The sequence below is a fragment of the Neofelis nebulosa genome, chromosome 16 (assembly GCF_028018385.1).
Source record: "Neofelis nebulosa isolate mNeoNeb1 chromosome 16, mNeoNeb1.pri, whole genome shotgun sequence".
Taxonomy (NCBI): domain Eukaryota; kingdom Metazoa; phylum Chordata; class Mammalia; order Carnivora; family Felidae; genus Neofelis; species Neofelis nebulosa.
In genome coordinates, this window is record NC_080797.1 from 63,489,463 (window position 1) to 63,515,933 (window position 26,471).

General features: G+C 47.0%; 1 protein-coding gene and 1 long non-coding RNA gene across 4 annotated transcripts; one reads left to right on the plus strand and one right to left on the minus strand.

Annotated features, from left to right (window-relative positions):
• The first annotated feature begins 1,666 nt into the window (after positions 1–1,666).
• LOC131497352 (uncharacterized) lies at positions 1,667–22,029 on the plus strand. Its single transcript, XR_009254915.1, has 3 exons — positions 1,667–6,661; positions 20,552–20,760; positions 21,345–22,029. It is a non-coding gene; the product is annotated as an uncharacterized LOC131497352 (long non-coding RNA).
• On the minus strand, positions 6,657–10,213 carry LIAT1 (ligand of ATE1). Of its 3 annotated transcripts, XR_009254914.1 has the most exons (3): positions 9,584–9,879; positions 8,476–8,602; positions 7,104–7,208 (listed from the first exon to the last, which is right to left on the minus strand). XR_009254914.1 is itself a non-coding variant. In XM_058703560.1 (2 exons), the coding sequence occupies exons 1-2, from the start codon at positions 10,113–10,115 to the stop codon at positions 6,748–6,750; spliced, it is 681 nt and encodes a 226-aa protein (XP_058559543.1). In that variant the 5' UTR covers positions 10,116–10,213; the 3' UTR covers positions 6,657–6,747. The 3 variants fall into 3 exon arrangements, 1 of the variants encoding a protein (XP_058559543.1); XM_058703560.1 differs by lacking the exons at positions 8,476–8,602; positions 9,584–9,879 and adding an exon at positions 9,899–10,213 and having other exon boundaries at positions 6,657–7,211; XR_009254913.1 differs by having other exon boundaries at positions 7,110–7,211; positions 8,476–9,890.
• Positions 22,030–26,471: the final 4,442 nt, after the last annotated feature.

Sequence of the window (26,471 nt, forward strand, 5' to 3'; positions counted from 1 at the left end):
CTGGGCTGATGGCTCGGAGCCTGGAGCCTGTTTCCGATTCTGTGTCTCCCTCTCTCTCTGCCCCTCCCCCGTTCATGCTCTGTCTCTCTCTGTCCCAAAAATAAATTAAAAAAAAAAAACGTTGAAAAAAAATTAAAGTAAAATTGTAATGTTTTGGTGAAGAAACGTGAGAAGAACAGCTCCTCAACTTGAGAAATTTTAAGACGTGATTGTGCTCTAATCATATCACATTTCTGTCGGGAGAATGCATTCCCCTAGGCGTACAAGAAGATTTCACAGGGACCCCTCGGCACACGCGGTTTTAAAGAATTTGTTCCCAGATTCAGTGTGTACTCTTTCCTGAAACCCATCTGCCCTGCAGCTGTGACTGGGCTGGTCCTTCCTCCCCACCTCCCCTTTCAAATTGCCTCTCTCCCATTTTGCAGAAGAAATACATGTGTTAGTGTAACACATTTTAATTTTATGGTGGGATGTTGCTCTGGGCTGGAAAAACCCATAGGCACTAGACAAAGGGACAGAAACCTCGGTATCAGGGCACCAAAACCCCACTGGAGGGATTCATGTCTGTCATTGTACTACACATAATTTCGTCAAGAACGAAGTATGGTACCAGAAGCAAGATTGGCCTGTGTTGGGAAGTTCTTCCTTCCGACGTCTCATAAAGTGAGGCAGTTGAAGTGATAACTCTATTCATTTAATACCCACAGTCTCTTCAATCTCAGACTGTTGCCTTCCCTGAAGGAAAGTCCCTGTGGGCAAAGCGTTGATAAGAAGAGAGTTGATAGGAAATGTGAAGGCGTATTATTTCATTCAAGTGTCAAATTCACGGCAAGGCTCTGTGCCTTATCTGTTAGTCCTCCAGTTACAACTCAAGTATGTCCCAGGAATGCATGTTATCATTTCTATATTATCATACGTATGTATATTTAAAGCCAGTCTCTTTTTATTTTATTTTTTTTTTAAATTTTTTTTTTCAACGTTTTTTATTTATTTTTGGGACAGAGAGAGACAGACCATGAACGGGGGAGGGGCAGAGAGAGAGGGAGACACAGAATCGGAAACAGGCTCCAGGCTCCGAGCCATCAGCCCAGAGCCTGACGCGGGGCTCGAACTCACGGCCCGCGAGATCGTGACCTGGCTGAAGTCGGACGCTTAACCGACTGCGCCACCCAGGCGCCCCAAAGCCAGTCTCTTTTTAACAGAAATGAAGTCTAATTTGGCTGGTAGGGATGACAAGAACTGATATTGCCACTTAGGTTATATAGTGTAAATTTCCCATAAAATGAATGAGCTAATAGCAGTTTCAAGGTTTTGTTGGAAAAATATTTAAAGTAAGATTAAAGCTATAATTGTGTACGTGTGTGTGTGTGTGTGTGTGTGTAGAGAGAGAGAGAAGCAAATACATGTTGAAATTAATATTTCACTTTTCCCTCGAAAAGTATCTTTCTGAGAATATCAGATTAAGCTGGTATCTCAAGGGAAAAAGTAGTAGGTGTAATTAACAATATGATAAATCTTTTTTTTTTTTTACTTTAAGTTTGTTATTTTTGAGACAGACAGAGACAGCGTGAGCAGGGGAGGGGCAGAGAAAGAGAGAGAGAGAGAGAGAGAGAGCGCACAGAGCCCAATGTGGGGCTCAAACTCATGAAACTGTGAGACTGTGAGATCATGACCTGAGCCAAAACCAAGAGTCAGATGCTTAACCGACTGAGTCACCCAGGCACCCCTAATAATATGGTAAATCTTAGGAAGCCTTTTTGGTATACTTCCCAGAAATGCGAAAAATGAATGACCTTATTGATTAGGTAACAAATCATATTGCAAAAAAAACCGCCTCTTTTCAAAAAATTTTTAATGTTTTATTTATTTTTGAGAGAGAGAGAGAGAGAGAGAGACAGAGTGCAAGCAGGGGAGGGACAGAGAGAGAGGAAGACACAGAATCTGAAGCAGGCTCCAGGCTCTGAGCTGTCATCACAGAGCCCGATGCGGGGCTCATACACGTGAACCGTGAGATCATGACCTGAGCCGAAGTTAGACACTTAACTGACTGAGCCACCCAGGTGACCCTCAAAATTAAATTCTAATAATTTTGTTTTAGAGTATAATCACTACAAAGTGTTTTGTGCATAACACTACTTCCCAGAATTCTTTCTATGGACCAAAAGGAGGTTCTGTGATCAAATAAGTTTGGGAAGGCGTGCTGGGTGGCTCAGTCAGTTAAGCGTCCAACTCTTGGCTTCAGCTCAGGTCATCATCTCACAGTTCACGAGATCGAGTCCCACACTGGGCTCTTGTCAATGCCGACAGCATGGAGCCTGCTTAGGATTCTTTCTGTCTCTCTCTGCCCCTCTACTGCTCTCTCTCTCTCAAAATAAATGAATTAAACATTAAAAAAAATAAGTTTGGGAAAATGAAAAGCTGAAAATACCAAATATGTTCATTGCAGGGCTCTTTAGAACACCCACATTAGTGGGGCACCTGGGTGGCTCAGTTGGTTAAGCACCTGACTTCGGCTCAGGTCATGGTTTCACAGTTCATGGGTTTGAGCCCTTCATCAGGCTCTGTGCTGAGAGCTCAGAGCCTGGAGCCTGTTTCGGATTCTGTGTCTCCCTCTCTCTCCACCTCTCCGCCACTAGCACTCTGTCTCTCTCTGTCTCAAAAATAAATAAATATCAAAACAAAACCGCGAGTGTTTAGAACACCTGCATTAGTCAGCTTTTGCTGCTTACCAGCCACAAAAGCGCAGTGGCACACAGCAGCATTAATTTCTTGTGTAAAAGTTTGTAGGCCTGATAGGGCAGTTCTGCCCAAGGTCAGGTGTTGAGTTCAGGTTCATTCCACTTGTCTCTGAAGCAGGCTAGAGAGATTATCTGGGGCACATTCTTCTCATGCAAGAGGTCAAAAGATCCCAGAGGAGCAAGTAGAAACATACAAAACCTCTTAAAGTTTGCACTAGGAACTGCCACCCAGTCACTTCCATGCATGTTCTATTGGCCAAAGCAAGTTGCATGGTCAAACCTAACATCAGTGGGTCAGGGAACCATACTTCCCCCATGAATGTGGGAGGAGTAAATATTTGCTGTGCAATAAATTACCCTAGCCTTTAATATGATAATGTGGATGGAGAATCTTCAATAGGGAAAATCTAGTTTGCAGAATATTCTAAACTCCTTGGACCAGAGGACCCAGGAGCATTTCATGGACTAATGAAGGACTAAAAAACCTAGCACTAATGTTTTTTGAAATGCACTTTAAGAAATGCTGGTATAAACCATGTATGACAATCAGAGTCCAGTCAGCAAGGCCCAAATCATACTAGATATTTCCAGCAGAGGGGATTTCATACAGAGGATTGATCACACAGGTGTCAGCAGGCTAAAAGAACAAAAAGGGGACCCTGCAGTAACCCCAATTATCAGTCACTGTGTGGGGCAGTTCCCACTCGTAGATTGATCGAGAAATAGCACAAATTACCAATGCCATGATTTGCATACAGATCTCACAGGCACCGAAAGTATACTAAGGTAATATTAGGAACAACTTTATGCCAATGAATTTGACAGCTTAGTTAAAAAGGGGAAATTCCTTTGACAAACTTATCTTACCAAATTGACACAATGAAATAGAAAATCTGAAGAAAAGATACATCAAACTCTCTATATATAAACTTCTGTTCTTCAAAGACTCCTTTAAGAAAATAAAAGGTAATCCAGACAAAAAAAGATTTACATCTGACAAAGGACTTATATCCAGAATATACAAAGAGCTCCTACAAGTCAACATTGAAAGATGAACAACCCTGTTAAAAATGGGTGATGGGGGCACTTGGATGGTTCAGTCGGCTGAGCATCCAACTCTTGATTTCAGCTCAGGTCATGATCTCACGGTTTGTGGGTTCAAGCCCCACGTCGGGCTCTGCACTGGCAGTGTAGAGCCTGCTTGGGATTCTCTCTTTCTCTCTCTGCCCTTCCCCTGCTCACACGTTCTCTCTCTCTCTCTCTCTCTCTCAAAAATAAACATTAAAAATACATACATATTTTTTAAATGGGCAAGGGACTTGAACAGACACTTCACAAAGGCAGATACATGGATGCGAAATGAGCACACGAAAAGGTGTTCAACATCATTAGATGTCAGGAAATGCCAAATAAAACCACAACGAAATACCAGGAGATAGTTATCCAAGAGAAATGAAAACGTGTCCAAAAAGGAGCACACTCATGACAGTTTTATTCACAAGAGCCATATGAGGTAACTGCAATGTGTCCATTTCACAGTGACTGAAATGTCTGTGGCATATATTCACAAGATGGAAAACCACTTCATAATAAAAAGGTTCCAAGTTCCAAGTAGGCACTTTTTTGTTCGGCCCCAAAGCCCCCCAAACACCAGACTCTGAGACCCTGGCTTCACTCCTCCCACATTCCCTCTTGGCTGCACCCCAGGAGTTTGTTTTGTGGCTTCTTTGAATTGGCCAGCCACTGAATCCCCATTTCTTTGTGAAGCTCGCCCTTTGATGAGGTGAGCTCTACACCAGCACCAGGCCCGTCTCTCCAACAGCTGCGGAGTTACCCCGGCCCAAAACATCATCGCCAAAACTCTATGGATTGCGTGCTTCCCAGGGGGCGAGGCGCTATGCCAAATGCCCTACGTAATTATTGCATGTGATTCTCACGGCACTGAGGTAGGTATCTGCGTCCCTCTTTCCAGATACGGTGACTCATGCTTGGAGAGGCCATTCCGTGTGCCCGAGGTGACACAGCCCGCACATATAGTGGGAAAGAGAGAAATTCGGCTCTGACGTCAGAACTCATCATTTCCACCACTATGCCAGACTGTCTCATAGCAGAAAGGTGACCACAGGCCATCCCCACTCTCACCACCCACGGAAAGAAAGCTCTAATGCAAAGCGACCAAGACATCCTGAGGCCACAGACTCTTCCGTGCGCCGCACTCCCTCAGGCACACTGTGGCTGACCCGAAGACCACGGGAGGTGCAGCCCAGCTTTCCACCCTCTGCTGTCTTCACCTTGAGCACTAGGGTGTCGGGCAAGGTCCTGTGGCTGAGCATTAACACACGTCCCCTGTCCTCCTCCCCTTGGGGCCGCGCCAAAGCCCACGTTCCCTTCACGTGATTCCATGGTTGCCCTTCAACCTGGATGGCCACGCAGAGAGGGCCATTGCTGTCTGCTCGAGGGCCCCTGCCAGGGGGGCTCTCCAGGGGAGGACAGGCCTCTTCTAAACGTGAAAACTCTGTAAGCAGCCGTTTAAGGCAGGAAGAAGGCTGCTCGGTCAGCTGGGGCTAACAGGGACCAAGATGACCACTTGTGCTTAACTTTCAAAAAGGCATTGTGATGTTTTGTACTGGCTTTCAACTTTTCCTGAGTACACTGCAGGTCTTTAATTCCTCAGAAGACAGGGACCTGATCTTAGACCTCCGCTCTGACCCTCTTGGGCCCTACACTATGCTGCATAGAAACTACCCTATCCCTTGGACCCCTCGCGAGGGCTGCATCTTTGTGCCTGAGGGTGATCCCCGTGCCCCCAACGGAAGTAGGCCTCAAGGCCCACACGTTTGGCAGGCTGGAAATGACAGGAAATTAACACCACCACCACCACCCCCCCAGCACCACAGCTCAGCCAATGCCTGTGGGCAGTATAACAGCCCAGCTCCCTCACTCTCGGGCTGGATAAGCTCCCGTTACCCAGTATGGAAACTGGTTTAACAGTGTCCCTGGACTGATGGTCTTTCCCTCCTGTGCCTTCTCTACTGACCTTTCCTTTACCCCCCAAATAATCTAGTTGCATTTGGGTCTTTGTCTCGGGGTCTGCTTCTGGAAAACCCAAACTAACCCAACACATGGCCCTCGCTCAATAAATACTCGTGCGAGGGAAGGATATTAATTTAGGACGAGTAGCATAGTAAGGTCTTTTTAATCCTCCAGAACTTTGCTTAAAATCCCATTTTAAGGGATTAGAGGACAATATATATATATTTTTTAAGCGAGGTAAACTTGGTATATAACATTACGGCGTTCCAGGTGTACATTATAATTCAGTATTTGCCCACACTACAAAGTGATCACCACCACAAGTGTGCTTACCATCCATCACTGAGCAGTTGGGCCCCTTGACCCATTTCCCCCGTGCCCCCACCCCTTCCCCTCTGGCAACCAGCAATTTGCTCTCTGGGAGGACCATATTTAGAAGAGAAGCAATATTCCTTTTGAGACTTCTCATAATTATCTCCCAGGGTTGGAGTTCTGGAACTCAGTTATTTTGACAACCACATCAGGGCAGGGAGTGTGTGTAATTTAAAAAAAAAAAAAAAAAAAAAGGCTCCAGGATATTTGAGGCACTTTTCTCGGGCCCAGAGAAGCATGCTGTGTTTTACCCGTTAAATTAGCTTAAGATTTAGAACTGAGATCATCTACACACTTTCTCTTTCTGAGGGGAAGATGACAGACATCTGCGACGAGAAATTAAGTAAGATAGAGATGCCAACTTGTCTGAGAAAGAAACAAAAAATCCTGAAGCAGCTCTGTCCATTACACTGCGGAGGTTAAGGGACTGCGGTTCCCCCGGGCGATTCGGACGCCCTGGTGGAAGGAGAGAGGCCGACCCGCCCGACACACCAGACATCCGCTTCCTTCCGATGGAGGTCCGATTTCTTTTTATTATTCTTTTCTAACGGGTAAACCTGTGGGGAGGACAACGCGCAAGCCGGTCAGTGTCGGGGGTGGATGGTCACTCTGGCAGAGCCAGGTCAGAATGTGTGACGGTGCCTCGGAAGAAGGGATCGGGGTGGTGGGCTTTCCTGCCGTCGGGGCCACGGTCTGTCTCCGGGAGGTAGGGTCGGCTCTCCGGGTCGTCCTCAGCGCACGGGTCAGGGTGGAGGCCCTTCAGGGCCAAGAGCCGGTACCGCTTCCTCCGGTTCAGTTTATATACGCGAATCCTTTCTTTCTCTGCCTCCGGGTCGGCGAGAATTCCATCCCAACGCAGGCTTTCGTTGACCTGCTTGGCGAGGTGCTCTTCTATTTCAGCGACAGAGCGGAGACTTCGAGTGGAGGAGTAAGGGGGCGTGGGCTTGCTTTCAGCTTTGTCCTGCTTGCGCTCTGGCCTCGGGCCGGGATCTTTGTGGGGCCTTAAGATGTCGTGGAAGGATGAGGACAGCTGCTGATTCTTCAGGCCTCGACCCTGATGTTTATCTGCTGAGCAGATGAAAGGTGTTAGCGGTTGTCAGCCTGCCGCCTGCCCTCCGCCTGCTCGGTTGCGATGCCCGAGTCACCAAAGATGTGAGGGGGTGGAGGCCCCTGGGGACCTAAAGCTCAGCTAGCCAAGCCCACCAACCTGTACACACGCACTGTCTCTATGCTTTCCGTCAGGTCATTTTGCAGGGAGGAGGAACCATTTATTGAGCACATACTGTAGGCCAGGTCCTCTGGATAAAGTCTATCAGCCCTATTTTCCGGCTGAGGAAACTGAGACTCCAGAAGTCTTAACGGGGGCACCCGGGTGGCTCAGTCCATTAAGCGGCCGACCCTTGATTTGGCTCTGGTCATGATCTCATGGTTTGTGAGTTCGAGCCCTGTATTGGGCTCTGTGCTGACGGCACGGAGCCTGCTCGGGATTCTCTCTCGCCCTCTCTCTCTGCCCCTCCCCTACTCGTGCTCTTTCTCTAAATAAATAAATAAATGAATACTTAAGAAAAAAAAGTCTAACTCAAGCAACGTCACATAGTGAGTGGCAGGACCAGGATTTGAACACAGGCCTGACTCCCAGTGCCCTGTTCTTTCCACCATGCTCCACATGCACATCGAGGTACCTTCCGCTTCCAGGAGTCTCTACCCCTAGTGCAGACTTCTTCATGATGGGAGAAATGGAGAACAACAGAGACGCTCCCTACATCTGATTGTGGAAAGCAATATTATGCCAAGCCGGAAAGACTTCTGCTTCGTGGCTTGTACTGATATTTCTTATATTAATAGCATTTCTGAATTGTAGAATACTCATATAAAATACTATAAGTTACGGGTCTTTCATCAGCTCATCCTTCTACTTTTGGGGAGACAGAAATCCCTCCCAAAACAAGAGAAAATAAGAAAAAAAAAATCCCGTCTGGGCATTTCTGTATCTTCCTACTCCTCAAAAACAACTCGGTGTCCCCTGCTGACGGTATGAGTTACATGCCATTACAACGTCTCGAGTCAGAAGCTAAGCCAAAAAGACAAGAAGTTTCCCAGTTTGGTTTTGGAGATACACATGGGGCTTTTGGACCTAAACTCCAGAACTTCTTTCTTACCTTTCTGTGAAGATTCCACCCGCAGGAGCCATTATAATCTTCCCGTGGCTCCCTCCCCCAAATACAAGGACCACATGGGGAAGGCTGCTGTTCCTTCTGCCCCCAGCTTGCCAGGGGGTACCAGCTCTGCAGGCCAACGGGCCAGGGCCCAGGAACTTGAACCAGGGACTAACCATGATGCAGGTCAGGGCTGCTGTGCCAGGATCAAGGACGGTCCCCAGAGGGGGACCACACAAGTGACAAAGGCAAGTGCATTCCATGTCAAGGTTGCACTCTCCATAAAGTGGGTGCTCAGTGCCTCTGTTGAGAAATCGGGGGGGATGGGCGGTTCTGGGAGAGGAAATTTGTGAGATACAGGTAGCCCATGGGATTGTGGCATGTGTTGCTGTGTGTATGTATGTGAGGTGTCCATAAAGTTGGAGAACCTGAGGGCGTAGAGTCACATGCGTGCAGGAAGTGTCTGGGGTGGGGTGGGGTTTATGAATGTGTGTGTGTAGCAGAGGACCCATGTGTATGTGTAGACTGGGAAAGGCTGTGCCTGATGGGGTATCTGTACTTGAGTTTTATTTGGTGGTTATACTGATATAAGGGGGTTGTTGTTGAGGGTGTTGGGGAGTATAAGAGTATGTAGCAGTGAGCAGTGACTAGTGTGATGGTGTGTGTGTGGCTGATGGCTGGCCCTGGCAAAGGGGGGGGGGTGGATGGAAGACAGTCTGTGCAGTAAAGATACTTTATATGCATTTACAGGATGTCTAACATCTAGGGCAGGTGTCCTGAGCACGAGACAGAAGGCAAAAGCCTGCGTTTCTGAGCATGTTGGTCACTAGTGTCTTAGTATTTTAGGATTGGGGAAAGTGTGTGTGTGTGTGTGTGTGTGTGTGTGTGTGTGTGTGTGTGAAGATGAGGGGATCTCTGCAGGAGGGCTTGAAATTTCTGTGGGCAAGGCGGGGATATTTAAGATTCTGAGTTCCAGCTGAGGGATTAGGAAATTGAGAGGGTGTCCGTGCAAAGCTGAGTTGCTGTGTGGAGCTGGGACGCTCTGTGGGAATAATGCTGCTATGTGGGGGATCTCTGTGGGGTAGAGGGTCTCCAAGGCTGTAGAAAATTCTCCATGCAGGATTTGGGGTCTCTGTGGACACCTATGGTTTTTATGGGTGGGGCTGGGGCATCACTGTGTTGCGTTAAGTGGGAGGACCTCTGGGACTGGCGAGTTTCTGTTTCTGGTCTGAAGTGGTCCTGCAAGTAGATGAGGGATCTCTGGGAGGAGTGGGGAGAGGTGACCTTGGAGAAGAAACCCTGGCATGGGAGGGGCGCCTGGGTGGCTCAGTCGGTGAAGTGTCTGACTTCGGTTCAGGTCATGATCTCCGAGGTTGGAGGTTGGTGGATTCGAGCCCCACATCAGGCTCTGTGCCGTCAGCTCAGAGCCTGGAACCTGCTTCAGATTCTGTGTCTCCTCTCTCTGCCCCTCCTCCGCTCATGCTCTGTCTCATTCTTTCAAAAATAAATACATGTAAACTAAAACATTTTTAAAAAAAGAAAAGAAGAAAGAAACTCTGGCACGGGAGCTGAGGCTGCCGCGCTAGCTGCGCCTCTTACCGTCCCCCTTGCCCGACCCTTTCATCTTCTTCTTCCTTTTCTTCTTCACCTTCTGTTTGCTCAGTTCTAAGGCGTTGCCTGCTATGGGGGGCAGTTTGGCCCTCTGCGAGCTCGCAGTGTCACCCTCTCGCTCCTCCTCCTCCTCCTCCTCCTCGTCGTCGTCGTCCTCGCCCTCTTCGCCGTACCCGGATGCCCCGGCCCCACCGCGGCAGTCCATCCGCCCTCCCGGCCGCCACCTGCGCCTGGGGCAGCCCAAGACCCGCGGCCGCCGAGCTCGCGGCGGCAGGAGCTAAGCGCCAGCCCGGGGCCACGCGTCTCCATGGCGACCGCCCATCGCGCGTGCGCAAGCAGGAAGCTGCCGCCCAGGAGCCGCCCGTGGGAGTAGGCGTGCGCATGCGCTTTTCAGTCTGTGTGAGACCTTGGCCCCGTCCGCGGTGAGTCCGGGAGGAGGAGAGAGATTCTAAAGCTTGGGCTGACGCACGCGTTCACTTCTGTGCCTTTTAAAATGCTGTTGGTTGTCTACTAAATTTTTATCTCCCAGCTTCCAGTCTCGGTCCGTCCTCCCGGGCCTTGCAAGCCCAACGCGTCTCAAACAAACCTGTTTCCCCATGGTTCTCCTGGAACAGAGCAGCTGGACGGGCAGAAACCTTCCCCGACATTCTCCCTGTGCCCTTGCCTAGGCTGGACTCACGGTCATGCTTGGCACTTGAACTTCTGGACCTCCCACCTAAATGGTCTCTCTGCATCCAAACCCTCCTCACAAATTCTTTATCCTCAACCTGCTATAATGAACTCTTCAAAACAATTGGCTAAATTTCACTCTCTTGCTTAAAACCTTCCAGTGGGCCCCCCATCACAATACCTAGCAAGACTGAACTTTGGGGTGGCCGAGTGGCTCGGTGGGTTGAGCGACTGCCTTCGACTCAGGTCGTGATCTCATAGTTCCTGAGTTCGAGCCCCGCATCAGGCTCTCTTGGCTCCCTGCTGTCAGCACAGGGATCCTCTGTCCCCTGCCTATGTCTGCTCCGCCCTCGCTCTCTCTCTCTCTCTCTCTCTCTCTCTCTCTCAAAAAAAGACTGAACTTTAGCGTGGCTTACGAGGCCTGGTGTGATCTGCTTTTCTTGCCGAGCTTATCCACCACAGATTGTTTTCCAAAAATGAGTGTGAGAGTATCTCTCATCCTCCTGTGCTCTTCTAGCCTCCTACCACTTCCACATCAAGAGACAGAGTCTAAGTCATGCCCCTTCAATGTGGGTGGGTTGGTTGACTCACTTGTAACCCATGGAATGGGAGGAAAGTGCAGCTGTGGCTTCTTGGCCAGGTAGTGCAAAGTAATCAGCAGCATCCATGTTAGCCTTGGAGACCTCAGCCCCCTGGAAGGAAGTCTGATACCTTGAGGCTGCCATGCTGGGAAGAAACCCAAACTAGACCACATGGAGAGACGGTAAAACTATGTGAAGGAAGAGAGAGAGGCCCCAGCTGCTCCAGTCCCCCTTTTCCACATCCAGCCGTAGTCTCACTGCAACAGCAGACCGCCTCCCAACCCCCAGCCCAGGCCAGCCCCACGAAGCCAAGCCCATCCTGACGTCCTGACCCAAAGAAGTTGTAAGAGACAAAACGATTGTAATTGTCGACAAAACTAAGTTTTGGGGTAATAAGACATGCACCAATAGGTAACCGGCACATCAGTTTTTTATTTTAGCCATTCTAGTGATGAGGTTTTGGGGTGATGGTGGGGGTGGTGGCGTTCGGAGCTGACGACCCAGAAAGAATTCTTGAAGACGTCTTTGGTGAAAAAAGATGATTTTAGTAAAGCACGGGGACAGGACCCCGCGGGCAGAAAGAGCTGCGCTGGTGTCGTGTAGAGTGACTGCTTATATACTATGGAATTGGGAGAGGTAAAGACAAAAGGGAGGCCTCCAGAGGGACTTTGATACACTAAAGAGGACGCCTAAGATGCCTGAGGCCTTGCTGTTGTCTAGCTAAGGTTGTTTTCCCTCTAGTAAGACATTAACGTTAGGACAGTAGGGCGTTTCTGGAGAAGTGTTCTACTCTGTATTTGCCTCAAGTGTTTGTCAATGGGCGGCAGGTTATAAGGAAACTTAATTTTACCTGCCATTTCCTTCTTGCCTTTGTTCCCACATCACTATGGAGGGGGGATGTTGGGGCTCCAGGAATCTGAGTCTACAGGTTTCTGGAGATGAGGCTACTGATAAGATTGCCTTTTTCTTGTAATTTACTACGATATTTGTAAACTGATGGAGACTCATGTCCTGCGTGACTGTGCTCTGTTTTCTTTCCTTTCCTTTGTCCTTGGGCAGCCGGGGTGCCTGAGGAATATCACGCACCTCCCACCTGGGGGGAGGGCGGTGCTAGCTTGTGCTTTGCCCTCAGCTTGCCTTATGGTCGGTCATCACTAGTGTGTATGAAGTTGTATTTCTCTGTGGTTGTAAATGCCATTTCCCTCAGAAGCAATTTTTTATTTTTTAAATGTTTTTCTTTATTTGGGGAGAGAGAACGTGAGCAGGGGAGGGGCGGAGAGAGAGAGAGGGAGACAGAGAGTCTCAAGCGGGCTCCGTGCTGTCAACACAGAGCCCGACTTGGGGCTGGAACTCATAAACTGTGAGATCGTGACCTGAGCTGAAATCAAGAATCGGATGCTTAACTGACTGAGCCACCCAGGAGCCCCAGTGAGCACTTTTTAAACTGCTTATTGGCCATTTGTGTATCTTACTTTGTGAAAGTGTTTGTTGAAGTCTTTTCCCATTTTGTAATTGGAATGTTTATATTTTTAGTGTCAATTTGTAAGAGTTCTTTACATGTCTTGGCTATAAATCCTTTCTCAGTTTTATGGCTGCAAAGACATTTTTCCAGGTCTGCAGCTTGTCAATTATTTTCTTGTGTCTTTTGATAAGCAGACATTATGGGGCACCTGCGTGGCTCAATGGGTTAAGTGTCCAACTTTGGATCAGGTCATGATCTCACACTTCGTGAATTTGAGCACCACATCAGGCTTTCTGCTGTCAGTGTGGCGCCTCCTTGGGATCCTCTGTCCCCCTCTCTCTGGCCCTCCCTGGTGTGTGCTCTCTCTCTCTCTCTCAAAAATAAATAAACGTTAAAAAAAAAAAAAGCAGACATTTAAAATGCTGATGAAGCCATTTTATCAGGTTTTTTTTCTTTTAATATCCTCCCCAAGGAGTCTTTCCTTACTCTTACTCCTTTTTTTTTTTTTTCTTTCCTTACTCCTAATCACAAAGATAGTCTTCTGCTTTCTTCAAGAAGCTTTATGGTTCCCTGGTTCATTATTTTTCCAAATGGATTTCCAATATTTTCAGCAATTTTCTTTTCTTTTTTTTTTTTCCCAGCAATTTTCATTGAAGAGATACTTCTCTCCCCATTGACTTGACTTGGCATTTTTTTTTTTTTTTTTAAATATCAACTAACGTATATGTCTGAATCCATTTCTGGACTCTATTCTGTTCCATCAATCTATTTGTCTCTCCTCCCACTGATACCGCATTGTCCTGGTTATTGTACGCTTTACAGTAAATGTCGATGTCAGGTCATGTATGTTTTCCAGCTCTGTTCATTTTCAAGATTGTTTTGACTATTCCAGAGCTTTTGCTTTCCCATATACATTTTTAAATCATCTTGTCTATTTCCGTAAAACAGCCTGCTGGGATTTTGATGGGGATTGCATCACATCTATCAGGTTTGGCACGGCACTCTTTTACTCAGTAATGACAGTCATTAGTACTGATCCACACACAGGCATGTGTGGACACATTACTCCTCTGTAAAGGACTGTTCTGTTGTTCTGTAGGTATGTCCTTAGTCCTCTCAGACACTGGCAAGCTCCCTAATGTGTCCGGCACAACTCTACATACCGAGTGCTTGGAATCTGCCTTTTGCCTGTCTGCTTTTGTCCCTAGGAGTTAAGTGAAATGTAAATGACAGAGACCCTTTGTGCAAATGATCACCTGCCAATAGAGACGTCAGGGTTGGCTTTCCAGGTACTCTGCCCTATTCCCCCTGGTGCTTGTAGACAGGTGCTTGGAAAGGCTGGCTTCTCTTCCTTTCCAAGAAAGGCTGGCAGGTCTTCCTCTCAGCTGGTCCTCCATGCCTGGATGTTCATCTGGCAGGAGGCAGCTTGACCATTTTGATTCCTGATTTTAGTGAAGGTTGCATAGAGGTTATGTTGAGCCAGCCAGTCAGCTTTGAAAGAGAAAATTCACATCCAGGAAAGGAACATACTGTTGAATGATCATAAAAAGCTCTTGCAAGTAGAGATTGGGGAAGTATATCCCAATTTGACTGATGAGGAATCAGAGATGCAAAGTGACTTGCTCCATCTCTCTCTGTTAATTAGCTACCGTGTTGGGCCTGAAATTGTAACTGAACTAATGTGAGTTCCCTCCTTGGTGAGTTACAGGTAGAGACTACACCAGCTTGAGGTGTCAGAGAAAGGAAACTTTGTTTGCAGCAAATAGGGAGATCAGGGGAGTAAGTTCCAAAAATGTAACTTGGGAAGCTGTGACTTCCCAAGCACGAGTATGTGGGTTTCTTTTGTTTAGGGTAGGATGAATATTCAGAAAGAGGAGTTGTGTCATTGTAGGTAGAGGTGGGCATAAGGTCAGGGAAAAGTGCCTATGCATGCATTGTGTGTGATGTTAATGAAGTTCAGCTCCTTCTTGGGTGGATATTTTAGAATTACAATGAGGTAGAGACAACCGTTGGTTACTCCAGGGCCCATCTGCACAGTTGGGAGTCGTGGTTGAGCTCAGACTAGTCTGGGTGGTCAGGGCTGTCCTTTCAGTTTTTATCATGGGATGCTATGCCCGTGGGATTTTTTGCCTGAGTTAAAAGACAAGCTGGAAATTGAGTGCCTGGTTCAATCAGTACAGCATGTGACTCTTGATCTTGGGGTCTTGGGTTTGAGCCCCATGTTGGAGCTAGAGTTTACTTAAAGAAAAATAGGCTGGAAAGAAGACTTAAGGAAATGTGGGACAAAGGTGAGTGGGTACATGCAAGGGTCAGGTCTTGGGGTCTTGCTGGTGACAAAATCCACATTCCTAGTTCTATATCTCTTGCAGGAGATCAGTTGATTTTACAATGATGTTCAGTGACCAACAGAAGAGGATGATAGTATTTTCATTACTTGTTTCAGCTTCCTTGTTTATACTTTCTTCTTGTGGTCTCAGTGGCTGGTATTGTTTTGAGCAGGTAAGAGCTGAGCTTCCTTTTCAAGGGTCAAGTTTTCCCTTTGGCCAGCCCTGATGTGGGCATGCCTTGGAGAGCTTGGGACTTTATCCCTTCCTGCTACCTGCTTAGCCGGGTCCCTCCAGCTGGCTGGGCTGATGGTTCCCACTCTCTGCTCTGCCCTGCCCAGCCCACTTTCTCCATGCTGTTAGTTTTTTTCCCCCAAGGCCACTAGGCAGTTTCTACTCTTCAGCCGCACCAGCCTTAGACTTGGGCAAGTGGAGACCCTGCCCTGGGTCTTGTACTTCACAGGACCCTGTTCTGACTCTCCTCCAGCTGTCTCCCTAAAGAGCAGGAAGTCTGTGGAATTAAGTGGTTCTGCTAACCTCGTCCCTCTCCCCCGTCCTTTTTTTTTTTTTTTTTTTTAGTTTATTTATTTTGAAAGAGAGACAGCACACATGTAAGGGAGGGGGAGAAAGAGAATCCAAAGCAGGCTCTGCACTGTCAACACAGAGCCTGATGCGGGGCTCCAACCCACGAACCGTGAGATCATGACCTGAGTCAAAACCAAGAGTCAGATGCTTAGCCAACTAAGCCATCCAGGTGCCCTCCCCCACCCTTTTAGCCCATCATCTGAGTCCCTGGCACCTTGGACTTTATTGCCTAAATGGCCCCAGCCCATGTGTAGGGGCTGTCTGGGCCTCTTCCCTGGCCCTATCCTCCCAAGTAGCTCTAGGCCAAGGGCAGCATAGATGGAAACTCCTAAGCTGACTGAGGTGTCCAGACCTATGCATTCAAGGACCTTGTCAGTGCAGGATGGAGCCAGGAATGGTAAGAAGAGTGGGCAGACCACGGGCTGGGTGCAGAACCCCAAAGGCCCTGAGATTTTAAATTCAAATCTAGCTTTCCAGATTGTTATGAAGGTAGGAAATAGTGCATATTTTATTTAACAGTATGTTCATTTAATTTATAACTTTTAATATTTAGACATATGGTATGTGGGCCTCCATTTCCACTCTTGCCCCGGGCTTTACAACTGTTAAGAGCAGGTCTGCTCTTTTCTTTCCTCCTTTCATAACCCACTCTGACCGCTTCCTGATATTCAGTTGTTAAATAACAAAAATTCAACTGAATAAATGTGAAGAACTAATTGGTTTTATTAATCTATTTGTGAATTGGACAGCATCCCATTTAGTAAGTAGAGAGATGTCTGCTGAGCTGAGCTAAACAAAAGAAAAGTTTTTAAATGCAGACAGAGGGAGGGAAAAAGGAGAAAGAGAAAGGAAGAGAAGGGAAGGAAGGAGGGATGGAGGGAAGGAAGGAAGGAAGAAATTTATTAGCAAGAAATGCATTGTTTAGGCAAGATTGCCCTCCTAAGGCGGGAGGAAGGGGTCTATCAGTATATTTCCTAGTATTGACCAGGAAATTCCATGTGGCCTGGTTAAAAGCTACATTCCTGGGGCGTTGAAACTGCAGTTAGGTTAGGTATTAAGCCTTGGTTAGCTGACTTGGCCTAAGTGACACCATTTTGGACCTGTGGTTTTCTTTTTTACACGCTTCATATCTCATGTTATCTAAAAAAAAAAAAAAAAAATAGAGGAAAAACCCTACAACCAGTTATATAAATTGCACTGTATCCATATGGTGGAGTCCCTGGGAGCTTCTGAAACAGAATGAGGCAGTTTGATTTAGGCTGATTCGGGACAGAGGCCAAGAGAGTGCTCATGGAGAAGTGCAGAGCAGCATAAATGGTTTGCTAACACCTGTTACCCCCGCCCTCACTTCCCTTCAGCCCCACTGAGCTCCTTGCTGCTTCTTCAACATGCTGAGACTCTCAGCTCAGGTCTTTACACATGCTGCCCCCGGAACATTCTTGCTCTAGATGTCCTGCCTTTATTCCAAAGGGTACCAGAATAAGCCACCCGCAAATAGATCTCTTTAGAATATGGTTTATTTTGAGCTAAAGGCCATTGAGAACTAGCAGACACAGGAAAAGCCCTAAAAAGCTCTTGTAAAGGAAATTGACATTTATAAAAGAAATTTACATTTGTAGAGAGGTCTCCCTCTCCCATTCCAGAAGTGAACTCTTAATTCAGAGAAGTCACTGGCTGAAATAGACATAACAGACCTTACTAGGCAACCCTTGCTTACCATACTTCTGCTGGTCACCTTCCCATACTCCCTCCCACACGGAAGCCCAAAATCCCCTTTCCTTTGTTTAGCCTCAGATGGTATATAAGTCTCAAGCACCTGGACCCTCCTGAGTCACATTTTTTCTATGTAAACTCTGGTGTGCACCTAATTAAAACTTTTATTCTCTTGTTAACCTGTCTTCTATCAGTTTTTAATTCACAGGTCCTAGCTACCAAATCTTGGAGGATAGAAAGAAAAAGATGTTTCGTCCTCTACAATTCAAATATTGCCTTATCAGGAAAGCCTTTCCTGACTGCTGTCCCTGAGGGTCCTTTATTTTCTTTCAGAGCACTTACTGCCCTTTGACATATACATCTAGTTGTTTATGTGTGCCTCCTGTGTCTGTCTCTGCTAGAATATGAGCTGGGAGCTTTGTTTTGTTCACTGCTGGACCTCCAAAACCTGAAACAGTGCTTTACATACAACAAGCACTCAGTAAATACTTATCAGGGGGCCTTGGCTGGCTCAGTTGGTGAAGTGTACGACTCCCATCTTGGGGTTGTGGGTTCAAACCCCACATTGGGTGTAGAGATCAGTAAAAATAAATAAACTTAAAAAAATAGGGGCACCTGGGTGGCTCAGTTGGTTGAGTGTGTAACTCTTGATTTCGCCTCGGGTCACGATCTCACAGTTCCAAGATTGAGCCCCAAGTCGGGCGCAGTGCTGACAGCATGGAGCCTGCTTGGGATTCTCTCTCTCCCTCTCCCTCTCTGCTTTTCCTCCTACTGGTGTGCATGCACACTCTCTATCTCTCAAAATAAATAAATAAACTTAAAAAAAAACAGGTAAAGTGGTTGTCTCTTCAAAAGGGGGGAAAAGACAGTTTCACCTTATTTTCTTTTGTGATGCTTGACTTTGTGGCCACATGCATATAATACTTATTTTTCAAATGATTTCTTTTTTTAATTTGAGAGGTGGGGGAAGAGGGGCAGAGGGGGAGAGAGAAAGAGAGAGAGAGAATCTTAAGCAGGCTCTACACTCAGCATGGAGCTGGACTCTGGGCTTGATCTCATGACCCTGGGATCATGACCTGAGCCGAAATCAAGGGTCCGATGCTCAACCAACTGAGCCACCCAGGTGCCCCTCAAATGACTTTTTTAAAGTTCCATAAATTCATCAATAGGAATGAGAACTAAGAACTTGAAAAATGTGGTTGAGTCCCATGATGGGACTGATTTTATTTTACGGGAATGAAAAACAAGCAAACAATGGTCAAAGGTGACCACATGGATGGATGTCTGAAATGCTGAACAAAAACATTGCAAAAGAACACAGAGAAGCAACTTTGTAGAGACAGAAAGCAGATCCATAGTTGCCAGTGGGGAGGAAGAAGGGGGACACAGAAAATAATTGCTTAATGGATGTGGAGTTTTCTTTTAGTGTGATGAAAAATTTTGGAACTAGAGAGAAGTGGTGTTTGCACAACACTGTGAATGCACTAAATGCCACTGCATTGTACATTTTAATACTGGGAACTGTATGTTATGTGAATTTCACCTCAATTAAAAAACATAGAGAATGTTACAATTTACATAAAGCTGAAGGCATAAAAAGACAATATTATATATCATTTTAAGATGCACAGGTATATAGTAAAAGTATAAAGGAACACCGGGGAAACTGGAAACACTAAATTCTAGATACAGTTACCTCTGGAGGTTGGGAGATGATCATGACTGAAGGTTACAAGCAGAGCTTCCACTGGATTGGAAACATTTCATTTCTCTTCTCTTTTCAAATTTTTTTTAAAAAAGTTTCTTTATTTTGAGAAAGAGAGTACGAGAGGGACAGAGAGAAACAGAGAATCCCAAGCAGGGTCCATGCTGAGCAGAGCATATCCAAGTGCCCCATCTTTTTTTTTTTTTTTTTTCTTTTTAAAGTAATCTCTACATCCTGGTGCACCTGGGTGGCTCAGTTTGTTAAGCATCCGACTCTTGATTTTGGTTCTTGTTATGATCTCATGGGTCGTGGGATAGAGCCACAGAGCCTGCTTGGGATTCTCTCTCTCTTTCTGCCCTCCCCTCCCCCGCTTGAGGGCTCTCTTTCAAACATTTAAAAATAAATAAATAAATACATCCCACATGGGGCTTGAACTCATGATGAAGATCTTGACCATGATCAAGAGTCCCATACTCTACCGACTGAGCCAGCCAGGAGCATTTCTTCAGGTGAGTAGTGGGTACGTCATATACGTATAGTTTATATTATTCTTTATACCTTTCAGTATGTCTAAAATATTTTTTAAGTTTTTACTTTTATTTATTTACTTAAATAATCTCTACACCCAGTGTGGGGCTTGAACTCATGACCCCACAATCAAGATTCACATGCCCTTCCAATGGAGCTAGCCAGGCACCCCTGTCTAAAATATTTTCTAAGCAGGGTTGTCTGGCTGGCTCAGCCAGTAGAGTGTGAAACTCTTGATCTCAGGGTCATGAGTTCAAGCCCCACTTTGGGCATGGAGCCTACTTAAAAAAAAAAAAAAAAAAAAAAAAAAAAAAAAAAAAAAAAAAATATATATATATATATATATATATATATATATATATATATATATATATATTTTCTAAGCAATTCAAAACCTCACACAGCTCCAGCCTATCCATTTACTTAGGATCCTAGTATCTGCTGAATTGTGTTGCCTCCATTTATATGTTGAAGTCCTAACCCCAGTAATGCAGAATGGGAGTGTATTTAGAGATAGGATCTTTTTTTTTTCATTTTTTTAAAGTTTATTTATTTTTGAGAGAGAGAGAGCATGTGCAAACGGGAGGGGCAGAGGGAGGGAGACACAGAATCTGAAACAGGCTCCAGGCTCTGAGCTGTCAGCACAGAGCCCAATGCGGGGCTCGAACCCACCAACTATGAGATCATGACCTGAGCTGAAGTCGGATGTTTAACCGACTGAGCCACCCAGGCGCCCCTAGAGATAGGATCTTTAAAACAGTGATAAATAAAAATGAGGATATTCGAGTGGGCCCTAGTTCAATGTGACTGGCATAATTATAAGAAACTGGGACACAGGCATGCACTGAGGGACAACCATGTGAGGACACATCAAGAAGGCTGTCTACCGGCCAAGGAGAGAGGCCTCAGGAGAAGCCACCCTGTCAGCACCTTGATCTCAGACTTCTGCCCCCAATAAACGTGGGAAGTAAAATGCTGTTGTTTTAGCCCCCCGGTCTGTGGTTCTTTGTTGTGTTAGGCTAAGTAGACTCATATGGATTTTTGTCTCCCCCCCCCCACCCTGGTTTCCCACAGGCCACAGTTTTCCCTCTCCACTTCCCATCTTCCACCTTATATGAGGCTCACTGCATGACTTCCTGCTATGTTTAGCCACCAGGGCAGACAAAATACAGCACAGAAAAGGGTGGGAAGGCCCAGGGATCTGCGTTGGCTGAAAGACTCATCCTCCCATCTCCTGTTTTTAGCATTTTAAAAACCCATCTTCAGATCTGGACCTAGACCAGGTAGGAGCTGGGGTTCCAGGGGGAGAAACTGGCAGTGATCATGCCAGGAGCTTGGAGAGCAGCTTGGGGCTGACTGAAGACCTGGGGGATGTGGGAAGGCCCCCAGCTACCCACCTGTCCCACCCTGGCTGGCTGTGTCCTGTGCTGGTTACTTGTATGGGCTCTGGGACCAGATTGCTTGGATTTGAATCCTGGTTCTGCTGCTTACTTGCTGTGTGACCTGGGGCAATACTTGACCTTTCTGTGCCTCCGTTTTCTTATCTTTTAAATTGTGATTATGAGTACTCACATCCTAGAGTTGTTGAGAGGATTAGATGAGTAGTTTGAAAAACTTTTAACATAGTTCCTAGCGCAGCACGTGAGATAGGGAAATGGAAGACTGCATAAAAACCTGCTTTTTGCTCCTTTTCCTGCTTCTGTTCTTGCCAGGACCTGCACCCCCACTTTTATACACGCCTGAGAATGCAAATAGTGTATGTCGTCCTTATAAGGGACCAGGAGTTAATGATTTCTTTAGGATAGAACATGTCTAAGGAAGGGCCATGCGAGGGTGTCAGGAAGAAGCTATCACATGTGTTTTGCAGACCACCAGCACTGCACGTCTCCACATCGAGTCCCCCAGCTCCGTGGAGTAACACCTGGGCTCCCGTCTTTGTCCTAACCAGTTCCTGGATGCCTGAGAGGACAGACACACCAGACCACCGTCCTCAGCAAAACCCCCCAGACCCGACACAGAAAGGCAAGACTCCGTCCTTTCCTTTCTGAGTGTCCCACTCCATACCTGCCCTCTCTCTGTGCAATGAACGCTGCCTTCACCTTCTGCTGGCTCGCATTTGATTTCCATCCTGTGCTCGGCCAGGGCCCTCTGGGCTGGTCCTGCGGGACCCCCACTGGGTCCCCAGAGCTGGCCTGCCAACATCACATGTATAGTGTCGTGTTTTGTTTTGTTCTGCTTTGCTTTAAACTTCACGAAAGAGGTCTTCAGCTGCTTCCATTTTGGCTTCAAACTTTGTAGTTTATCGTCTTGCCATCTTGTCTCTTGGCTTAGGCGGAGGACCCTGCAGGCAAACCATCCCCTGATGGGAACCGAAACTACCCCCTCAGGCAAGGACTGCCCTGAGCCAGCAAGGCCCTGCCGGTGGTTCACTCTAAGACTGTGAATATTTGACCTTGACTGCCTACCTGCTCCTACCCACCCACTTTGCCCTACCTTTTCCTGATGGAAACCTGGAAGTATTTCTGGCACTTTGGCGACAGTATTTGAGACCCTAGTCCACCGTTTGCCCAGTGTTGACCTCAGAAAATAAATTCCTTTTTTGTTTCTTTTTTAAAATGTATTTATTTACGTTGAGAGAGAGAAAGAGGAGTGCAGGAGCAGGGGAGGGGCAGAGAGAGGGAGGGAGAATCCCAAGCAGGCTCCATCCTGTCAGCACAGAGCCCCACTCAGAGCTCAATCTCACCAACCATGAGATCGTGACCTGAGCCGAAGTCAAGAGTTGGATGCTCAACAGACTGAACCACCCATGTGCCCCCTTTTTAAAAATTTATCTATCTATCTATCTATCTATCTATCTATCATCTATATATCTATCTATATCTGCAGAGAGAGGGAGAGAGAGAAACTTTGTTTTACTACCACTCTGTCATCAGCGGCCTGGGCTGAACCTGGTCTTACTGACACCCCTAGAGCCAGGTGCCCTTGCACGCCCCCCATGTCCATGTCATTCAGATCAATATTTATTTCTCTAAACAAAATGGCCTGGGTGCAGTATCAGTGATAAGACATTCTCAACTCCCGGCTGATTCTAGAAATGACGTTTATTTCTGGAAAACACGATTTTCAGAACATTTTGTGCAATGTGTGGAGCCAATGAGAGGGACACTTGTCACCAGGCCTTAGCACTATGGGTGTTTTCCTCAGGATCTGCCTTGCAATCACAGTCACCCAATGAAGATTTCAGCCTGGCCCGGAGGTGGGTGCTTGGATACTCCTGGAGTATTTCCCTTCCTGTAACTACAGGGAGCTTTGAAATGACACCTGTCATTCACCGGGTAGCCCTGAGCAAATAGCCCTGACTACGACCACCGTGGCCTTCAGGTCCTGCACAGCCTGGGTGTCATGGAAACCCAGGAGAGGGCTCTGCTGGTGGAATGCAGGATCAGGGGTCTGAAGAAGGTTTGTGATGAATGGACTCTTCTCCACTCCTAGACCAGCAGCAGAAGCGAGGGAGCTGATGCATTTCAGTGTTGCCCTGGCACCAAGCAGACAGTGTGTTGGAATGGAGAAGAGCCAGCACTAGAGACGGCTCACATTGGAACCCTAGGCCAAGCACTTACTAGCTCTGTGACCTTGGGTGTGAGAAATAAGCCCACCGACTCAATCAAAGGAGGGACGCGGAGGCTCTGAGCACAGTGAAGTGAGGCTTTTAATCAATGTCCTTGCTAGAACAGGTGTCTAATGAACAGACACACTGGGGGCGGTTTCAGCAGACGATTTATTCCTAGCGTGCAAGTCCCTCCCCTGATTCCTCATTGGCTGAGTACCACAGAGGTTACAGCCTTACCCGGATGTCGCCTATGCCCATGTACTGCAACAAGTAGTCCGATTGGAACAAAGGTGCGTTCCCTGAGGTGATGCAGAGACTTTCAGTCCGTCTTCTCCTTGTTCTTTGGCGCACGCTCATTGCAAAACCAATAAAAATAAGCCCTCGAAATGGAGAGGAGAAGAACCAGGAAGTGAAGTGTCTAAGGGTTTGGGACTCCGTTGTGGGGAGTGCATACATATTTCCAGCAGGCTGTGAACCTACTGTTAGCTAGACAGCAGCGCTTTTATTTGGTACTTCTGAAAATGAATCATCTCCCTTACTTCTCACGTTGGGTAAGTGAGCTTAGCTGTTCCAAGCCCTGGTCCCCATACCAGTGAAATGGGGACAATAATGGCACCTCAGAGATAACGCACGGAATGTAATTACTCGGGGTTTGTGTGCTCCACGAATGGGATGATTTGTTATTTATTCACGCCTGGACCATTTTTGCTGTCTTTTCAGGTCGCTGGTCCCAGGAAGTTGGGCCCCCCCCCCCCCCCCCCACACACACACTTGTGGGTCTGTTTGCAGGGCCCCTTCCCCAGACTCTGTGTAATTAAGTGCTGGGACCCTTCTGTGACTGTAGTTTCCTCTGGAATGTTAAGCGATTACATCCACATTTTGCACCCTCCCCCCCCCCCCCCCTGCTGTTTCCAGAACTCAGAAGATCCACGTTTCTTTCTGTATTAGTTATTGTTAAGGACAGCTGCCATCTCTGTAGGACGCCTGTTGCCTCTCTAGGGCCTCCCTGACTGGGCAAAGGGAGATCCTTTTGTATGAGATCCAGGCCTTATTGGCTGACAGCTGACCTATTGCCCTCAGGCTTGCCTTTGTGGACTGATACTTAATGGCTGAGTCACAAGGCCTGTTTATTCTAAGGTGGCAGGGAGCCCTAAGGCTCCATCTTACCCAGAACATTCCTGGGAAGTGTTACAGAAAAATAAAGCTGGTTATTAGTTAATGGTGGTAAAGACAGATTTTTCAATAGTACAGCAATAGAGGAAAGAGTCTGCTTTAATATAGAACTGAGTTTGGTTCTGAGCTGTGTACGGGTGACATGGTCTTTTAAACAGAATGGGTCGTCTGCGTGGCTAGTCGATTGAGTGTCCGATTCTTGATTTCAGCTCAGGTCATGATTCCAGGGTTGTAGGATCGAGCCCCATGTGGGCTCTACCCTGAACATGGAGCCTGCTTAAGATTCTCCCCCCTCCTGTCTCTCTCTCTCTCTCTTTCCCTCCCCCGTCCCTTCCCCTGCTCACTCGTGCTCTCTCTCTCTCTCTCTCTCTCTCTCTCTCTCACTCTCTCTCTAAAATAGAAAATTAAAAATTAAAAAAAAGCGGGGGGAGAATGAGGGAGTAGGGACAGGGAGCAAGTGGAGGCTTGAGCAGAGTCAGAAAAGTAAAAAAATTACCAAAGGCCAGAAAGTGGTCAATATCAAAGTGATTAGGCCTTTAATTTGGCACTTACCCAGTCAGGCTCCTACTGTCCCACAGAGACTGGGACCCAGGGACCGTGTCCTTCCTGATGGTTATATTGCAAAGGATTGACTCCCAGGTCCTTGAGGAAGATGCTCCTGGGTTCTAGAAGGTACACATACATCTGAAAGGGACAGAGAAAGAATATACAATACCAAGTTTTTAAAATAAATGCTCTAAGAAAACGGAGGACAGGGGCCTACGGCAAATGTTAGGTGGCACTAATAGTAGATTCTTTTGTTTGTTTGATTGTTTGTTTTGAGACAGACACAGGGTGTGAGGCAGGGGTAAGGGGCAGAGGGAGAGAGAGAGGGGAGAGAGAGAGAGAGAGAGAGAGAATCTCAAGCAGGCTCCAGGCTGAATGTGGAGGCCAACACAGGCAGAGCTGATCCCACAACCCTGGGATCATGCCTAGACCTGAAGTCAAGAGTCAGACACTCAACTGACTGAGTCACCCAGGCGCCCGGACAAATGGCAGATTCTTTTGGCAGCCTTGAGCTTTTCAGACAGGAACTCAAGGGGCACCTGGCTGGCCCAGTCAGTAGAGCATGTGACTCTTGAGCTTGATCCCAGGGTTGTGAGTTCAAGCCCCACACTGGGCTTTGAGCCTACTTAAAAAAAAAAAAAAAAAAAAGGCACTTAAGGAACTCAAGGAGGGCTGGTCATCCGGGTGACATAGTGACCTTGGGCTGCTACAAGCCATACCAGATACTTTTTCAAGTCTCCGTGTGGAGGGAGTGGACAATCTTGTTCACATTGAAAATTGCAGTTCTTAGAGGCCAAGGTTGAGGCCTCGTCCAGAAGTAGGATCAGAGGAGCCTAATAAAATTTGGTCAAGGTGCGAGTCTTTGTCAATAGGAAGGTAGAAGTCAAGGAGGCTGTTCCTGCTGAGGTTACTAGAGGCTCGCAACTGAGCAATGTGTCTGTTCCAATGCTCTACATGTGGCGAAAGAAGAACCAAGGGAACAACGAATCAGGCTGGCCTCTGTAGAAGAACATAGATTCTCTCTTCAGTGGTCTCCTGCTAGTGGACTCCCAGCCCTTCCTGATAGGGTTCACCTTGGTGTGCATTGGAATCCTTGGGAGAGTATGTTAAAATGTGATTCTGGGGCGCCTGGGTGGCGCAGTCGGTTAAGCGTCCGACTTCAGCCAGGTCACGATCTCGCGGTCCGTGAGTTCGAGCCCCGCGTCAGGCTCTGGGCTGATGGCTCGGAGCCTGGAGCCTGTTTCCGATTCTGTGTCTCCCTCTCTCTCTGCCCCTCCCCCGTTCATGCTCTGTCTCTCTCTGTCCCAAAAATAAAATAAAAAATGTTGAAAAAAAAAATTAAAAAAAAAAAAAAAAAATGTGATTCTGGGCCCCACCTCCAGATTCAATACAGGGCCCGTGAATCTGCATATTTAACAAGCCCTCAGGTGCTTCTGACACAAGAGGCCACTTTTGAGAAATTGGCTTAAAGTATAAACATAGCCTCCCCAGGTGCCTCCCTGACTCTCTTGGTTAAGCATCAGGCTCTTGATTCCGGCTCAGGTCATGATCTCACAGTCATGAGCCCTGTGTCCGCCTCCATGCTGGGCATGGAGTCTTCTTGGGATTCTCTCTCTCTCTCTCTCTCTCTCTCTCTCTCACAAACAAACAAACAAACAAACATAG